A 7816-nucleotide genomic window follows, 5' to 3' on the forward strand; every position below is an offset into this window, starting at 1 on the left:
AAGAAAGTATGTGACTATGTTATAAATAGTGAAATGGTTAAAGCTCACCCGAGTGCCGAACAAATACGAGCATTGAAGCGGTGTACATTTATTAGTCACGCAACATTGAGTAGAGAATCTCTTGAAAGAGCAAAAACATTGGCTCTAAGCTCGAGAACATGCAATGCACAAGTATTTAAAGCTAATGAAACAAATAAAGAATAACTTAAAGTTGAAAGAAATGAATAAAAATGTTTGGCAATTTCAATTGACTCAACAACGAAAAATGAACAAGAAATATTCTGTGTAATGTTGAGATTGGTCAAAGGAAGAAAGTGTTATTCAATGCCACTTATATTAAAACAATACAAAGGCCAAACAGATGCAAAAACACTTGCTAAATGGATTGTTGGAAAAATTGTGGTTGAACACTTATAGAATAGTGAATTGCACAACTGATGGAGCTGCTACTTGTGCGGGATTAGATGGCGGAATTACAGTTGAAATGAATAAATTGATCGGGGTAAATGATCCAACAGAACTTACTTTAATAGACAACGAAATGAAAAATTTTTGGTGTTCAGCACATCGAGTAAATTTGATGGGAGAATCACTTGAAAATGATGTTGAGATCAAAATGGTAAAAGTCTTCGCAAAGTGGTTTTGTCGAAAAAATAGACTTTCAGATTATTGTGATAAATGTTGTATTGGTCACGGATTCCACACTACTTACTCTGATACGAGGTGGTGTTACATCTACAAAAATCTTGATGATATTACAAATAACTTTGAAGATGTAAGTCGATACATTAAAATACCAGAAGTGCTTCAGAATCTAATGACCGAATTCGAAAAGAATCATATTACATTCGAAGAAGGAAGAGTATTAAAAATTACGCCTACGAAAAATAAAAGTGTTGTGTGTGTCACCAATGGACAAGCTGAACAAAGTAGCAATGTTGAAGAAAAATCAAAAGTTCCATTTAATATGGATGAACATTACATCAAAAGTATTTTCTTTAAATCAAAGGAAGTATTCAAAATACTATATATACTTGTATCTTCTTTGCAAGAAAGTGATTGTTTGTTATTTGAGTACATTGAGCGGATGGAGATGTTTACAAAATATGTCAATGTATTGCTTGATGAAATAAAAAGTGTGAATTGGAACGAATTTAAAGATATTAAAGATATTTTAGTACCAGATGACCCTTTTATGACACGAATTTGCAAAAGACTTAGAGCACAAGCACTTTTGAGGTTTCATCAGTTGTCCCATTCTGCAAACATGTTACACGCAAGAAGATACACCAACTACGAAGAGGGGACTGTTGATGAAAAAGCTTTTCGTGAAAACGATAATCACACTTTCTATTTGGAGTTGGTAGATTTGTTTTATTCTCCAGATGAAATGGTTAAAACGTCTGATATACCTAATTATGTATTTAAGAACGGGAAGATGTTGAATGAAAAATTCGAAATTGAAATTAACAAACTTTCTGAGTATATCTGGGATAGAACTCAAGAAGAACTAGACCAGATGTGTAACAATATTAAAGATTCAAAGTGTCCACTTCATCGCAAATTAAGAAAAGTTACTGGACATCCGTTGCGATTGTCCCTTTTAGATCTTTATGATGTTCTTGAAACTTTAAAACTTGTCAATTTGATGAGTGTAGTCCATATTTTTGTATGTGTATTTCCCACAACCGTCGGCATCGAAAGATTTTTTTCGAAACTTCGTCAAATGAGATCAAAAAATATGTTGTTGAAAACTGCATTTGAAAGACTGTTTTATTGTCTGGATAATGATGTGTGTTATTTAAGTTTTTAATTGAACAATATCAAGTTTTGATTGGGTTGATTATAATTATTATGAAATTAAAATAATATTAATTGTATTAATTTAATTTTCATTTATATATAATATAATAATTATAAATTGTGTTTAAATCAATATTTTAGTTGGACAAAAAAAACTTCTGCAAAGATTCAACCGTCCAAATTTTTTAATGGATCAGATAATAATTCACATAAAATTTGAATGTTGTAATATCACATATCATTTTCAATGTTATATATGTAGTTGTTTAAATTTGAGGGGGTTTCATTTCCAATTTTATTGAAGTGAAATTATAATATATACCATGCAAACCCAAACCATTCATTTGGGATAAATCTTTCCAAGTTACACAATTAAATAATGTCACACCAAAAGAATATATATGCACTTTTGTTATATTTATTGTTCAACGACTTATTTGCAATATATGTTAATGTGCCAATTCATTTAGTAAATGTAATGTTATTCATCAATAAATTCTCATTTCTCATTTATAAAGTCAGTCGATTTTGCTATAACCTCATTTTAAATTCAATTCGAAATAAGAGAATGCTGTATGGCTTGATGTCTGTGTGTAATATGTTTGTTAATGAGAATTATTTATTTTTCGTTTGGTTTTGTTCTTTGATAATCATAAGACAATTATACACTGAAGAAGGTGAATAATTAAATTAATATGAATAAAAAAATTATTTTAAGCCAAATAATTTATTATTAAAAGAATATAAAATATTATTACTTATGGTTGTTTTTTAAATATCTGTAGATTGTTGTTTTATTGCAAAAGCTTGATTCGACAAACAGTTATAATATTATTAATAATTATAAAAAGTATAATTATTATTAGTTATTTAATTATTGTTATTTATTATAATAATGATATTTTATTATACTAATTTTATTATTTTATTATTTAATATTATTAAATTTTTTATTTAAAATTATATAATTATTACTATTATTACTACTATTAAATCATTTTAATATTATATTATTATTATATATATAATTATATTATTAAATTAGAATGTTATTATATTTTTTATTATAACTTATACATTAAATATATATTAAAAAAATGGTTGAATTAATTACAGATTTTAAATGATTTGTTTTATTAAACTTAATATTAAAATTAATTAATGTCTTTTTTAAATAAAAAACAAAACAAATCAATGTTTGTTGTTTTTGTTATTTTTGTATTAAACGGGATATCAAAATCAAACTGTTTGTCATAAAAATATTTAACAAAAAACACAATAACTATATATAAAAACAAATTTATACTCAATAAATCATTCTTATTTTGATACCATGTCTCAAACATAGACTCCCATATAATCTATATTGTGCCAAATGCATCGCTCTTTATTTTATTGAGTATATCGTTGGACTTGTCGTCCTTATGTTGTTTGTTGTTTTTATTATTATTTGTTTTGATTGATAATTGTTTCGAACTCACAACCAGATTAATTAAATTTGAAAATCATCAACAACAAATACGACAAATATTCAACACTAATATATCCCACATATCATGATATCTATTGTTAATGCTTGAAGAAACAATTAAATTTCAAAGTCAAACAACAAACTTTAGTTGTAAACAAAGAGTGGAAGAGAAGATAAGAACGGATCAGTTATCTAGTTATAAAAATATTGATACAAATAAAAGACGGGGAAAGCTGAATATTGTCTAGTTATTAAGATTTATTGTAAATAGTCCGTATTAAGGTTCGTAAATATCTTTAAATTTTATTTCGTTTTGATGACAATAAATATTTTTTGTATAATTATAGTTAACTTTAAATTGTTAAATTATATTTAATTATAAATAAATTTTTAAATGTTCAACATATTTTTAACAATAAATTCTGTTTTTTGACACAAATTTCCTGATTTATTTGTTTTATAATGTGTAATATAAGCTTTTTTTTACTAAATTCTTTAGTATAAATTGAATTGACTTTTTGATTTGCTTTCTGGTTTTGAATTGTAATAATTTTATTAATTAGATCTTCTTTATATTAAAATATTATTAAAGTATTAATTAATATTTAATATTTTATTTGTATATTGATTTGTTTCCTTTTTTATTTTATTTTGATTTTTTAATAATTAATATTATTAAATATTAAATATTTAAGTAAATTTTGATAGTAGAAGGTTTAATTTTTTATCAAATTTAATTTGATTAGTAATAATGAAGTGGTCTTTCAATATTTATATTTTTAATATAAGTATTATTTATGAAATTAATTTAATCATTTTTTTATTTTTTTATATTATTATTTATCTTTGAATTTTAATAGTATATAATAATTTAATTTAATTAACAACAAATTATAAGTTATTCAAATTTAATCAAATTTTTTTATTGTATTTTTCTTTCAAATGCATGTATCATATATTTTAACAAATTATTTTACATAATATAATACATTTTTTTAATTTTTATTATATGTATTAATAATTTATTATAATTTATCTTTATTTTAACTAATATTTATTTATTTAATATTTAAATTCATAAACTATTATATTAATTATAATTAATTTTAATAGTTATTAGTAATATAACTTTAGATTAAACTAATATAATTTAATATTATTTATAGTATATATATATAAAATATACTAATATCAACAAGAAAAAATACTAGTACTTAAACTATAATTATATAGTTCGGTTTTTTGTTTTGTAAACAGAGGATCTGGGGAGTTTAAAAAGACACAAAACAATTTCAAATTTGCCGACAAAAAATTCAGTGCAGAAAGTCAAAAAATACCGAACCATGGATATATATAATACGAAACATAAAAATATATTAGTCCAGTTGAAAATATTAAACATATTTGCATGATTATTTTTTTGTTTTTATTTGAATTCCTATCTTTTCATCCATCAAATATCTGCTTTAAAAAATCAAAAACCCATAAGCAAAAGTTTCTGTATTTGGTTCTCATAAACAAAAATTTGTGTCATAAGTGACTATTTAAGTCACCTTCACTTTAATTTCATATTCCAAAAAAGAATAAAGGGTAAACAACAAATGGTTGATTGCCAATTATGATTGTATAAATGGTCATACACACAACTTTGCCATTTGACCATATAAATTATTAAAAAATACTGTCACATTCTTATCACAACATTATCAGTAATTTTATAATAACAATGAAATGTCTAAAATTTTTAAACTAAATTGAATTAAAATATCTTCCAAAATAAAAACATCTTTATCTATTCATATACAAAATATTTCCGATTTATTTTCTTTCTTAAAATTATTATGTACTTGACGAGTTGCTTTTTAATTATCTTTATTGTTATTTTTGTGATGTATTATGAAAAATGAAAAAGTATATTCAAAAAAAGTGTGTCGGTTCAAATATTATATTGCAAATTCCAAAAGATAAGTTAATTTGTAAACATCGAAAACAATCAATTAAAATATTCAATTGTAGGATAAAGTGGATCTAAGAGTGTGGTTCTGAGAAATCAAAAGAAGTCAGAAATGATTTCTGTGTTGTAAGAGGTTATTTGTGTTGTTTTGAAGTTATTCGTTTTAATCAAAAAAGTTTTTGTGTTATAATTAAAAATTGTTTCATCCCAGTTAGTATTTCTAAAAATAATCTAGATGTCGTATTTTTAACATGTTTTAATTTTGGAACTGATCTGTTAATTAATTGAATAATATTAAACAATTTATTTGTTCAGAAAAAAAAATAAAATTTGTCTGTTTATTTATAAAATGCTCTATTTTTAAGAGTTGCGACCCGATTTTGTGGCCTAAAAAGATTTGGCACATCCATAGTAATTTGGGATACCCTGCTTTGAAGAATCACCATACTAATTTGATAAACTTTTTTGCTTTATTTTGGTTTTATTTTATTTTCAGTGTTTTACACTTTAATTATAAATTTATTATTAAATAATTATTATTTTATTATATTGACTATTTTTAAAAACAAATGTGTATTTTTGGTAAAATATTTTTTTACCAACAATTAAAAACATCATTTGACATTGTTTCAACCAATTAATTATCATCTAAAAATATAAAGTTCCTTTGAATTTTAAGTATTTAAAAATCAAACTATCACTTAATAATTATAGATGTCCAAACTTGACAGTTACCATGTCATGATAGTCTCAAAGTATTTCACAACAATAGAAGACCTTGTCAACATTGAATTTGTATGCAAGAAGTACAAAGGCAACATAGAGAAGTTTCATTTTAATCCAATTCCGTTGAATTACAAAACTATCAAATACTTTACAAACATTGAGACACTTCACTTGTGGAATTTGGAGGACGAAAACTTTGGTAATGATTTTTTTGTTAATATAAAACACCCTGAAACTCATAAAGATATCAACAAAAACAAAATAGATGAAATAATAATCGATTTTTATAGAATTGTTGTGTGGTTCAATGTTGATTATACAACAGTTGACATGAACAGTAATAAAAACATCGAATTTAAGAATGTTACTTATACCAATAATGATAGAAATAAATATGGTAATAATTTACCGCCAAATGTGACATCACTTGGTAAATGGTGCTTTTATAACTGTACAAATTTAAGCAGTGTTGTGATACCATTGAGTGTTACATCACTTGGTGATGAATGTTTTAATGGATGCAACAGTTTGAGTAATGTGGTTATACCATCAAAAGTTATATCACTTGGTGATGAATGTTTTATTTACTGCGGCAGTCTAGTCAACGTTACAATACCACCAACTGTGAAATCATTTGGTGATTTATGTTTTTATAGATGTAGTAGTCTGAGTAGTATCGTAATATCATCAAGTGTGAAATCGATCGGAAACTCCTGTTTTAGTGAATGTAATCATCTTACCAATGTAGTTATACCACATTTTATAAAAGTTATTATTGGAAATAGATGCTTGTTTGGGTATGAAACATTGAGCAGTGTAGCAATACCAACAAGTGTAATTATGATCAACAATAAAAAGTTAAACAACGAATATAAGTGTATTGAGTTTGATATACCATCCCGTTTTACATCAATGAGTGACAACTGTTTTTATGGATGTGATACTCTGAACAAAGTGACAATACCATCAAGTATTAAATCAATTGGTAATGATATTTTCTATGAATGTAGTAGTTTAAGCAGTGTAATAATACCACCAAGTGTTATATCAATTGGTAAAGCCTGTTTTTGTCGATGTTGCTTTTTGAAAAATGTAGTTATACTATCGAGTGTTACATCAATACCAAATTCATGTTTTACTTCTTGTGAACGTCTGAGTAATATAGTAATACCATCAAGTGTAAAATCAATTGGAGATCATTCTTTTTGTGGATGTAGCAGTCTTATCAATGTGACAATACCATCAAGTGTGAAATCACTTGGTAAGTGGTGTTTCGCTAGTTGTACGAATTTGACCAGTGCAGATATACCATCAACCGTGACATCATTTGGTATGAACTGTTTTGATTGTTGTTTTAATCTCAAAACGAGAAAACACAACTGAGTTTGACATCAATGAATGATAAATGTACACCAGACACATTATCATTATTTTCAATTTAAAATAATCAAATCTTTGTTTATTTGTTTATAAATAATTATAAAAGTATAATAAATAAAAGTCCCATTTTAGTTGGATAAAAGTATGAAAAAGATTGTCAGTATATTTATAATGAAAATGATGTTGATGATTTTTGTATTTAATTTTAAAATGTTGAAAAGAAAGATGTTGATAATAATTTCACTTCTAAAATAAAGGGGATACCCGATCCAACTGATATTTGACAACTTGTTATAAAAGAAGTTGAAAAATATTTGAATGCGGGATTTGTTGATAAAAATTCATTTTTCAATCCACTGGAGTGGTGGAAAGAACACAGTTGTGATTATCCTCTTATTAGCAGACTTGTACCAAAAAATTTGTGTTTGCTTGCATCTTCTTCATCTTCAGAGCGATTGTTTTCAGAATGTACTTTAGTACAT

General features: G+C 24.9%; 1 protein-coding gene across 1 annotated transcript; it reads left to right on the plus strand.

Annotated features, from left to right (window-relative positions):
* Nucleotides 1-5942: 5942 nt before the first annotated feature.
* EIN_076670 (hypothetical protein) lies at nucleotides 5943-7337 on the plus strand (the record flags this gene model as incomplete). Its single annotated transcript, XM_004182870.1, has 1 exon — nucleotides 5943-7337. The coding sequence occupies one exon, from the start codon at nucleotides 5943-5945 to the stop codon at nucleotides 7335-7337; it is 1395 nt and encodes a 464-aa protein (XP_004182918.1).
* Nucleotides 7338-7816: the final 479 nt, after the last annotated feature.

This window comes from Entamoeba invadens (genome assembly GCF_000330505.1).
Source record: "Entamoeba invadens IP1 unplaced genomic scaffold scaff_1105074725877, whole genome shotgun sequence".
In the NCBI taxonomy this organism is placed as follows: Eukaryota; Evosea; order Mastigamoebida; family Endamoebidae; genus Entamoeba; species Entamoeba invadens.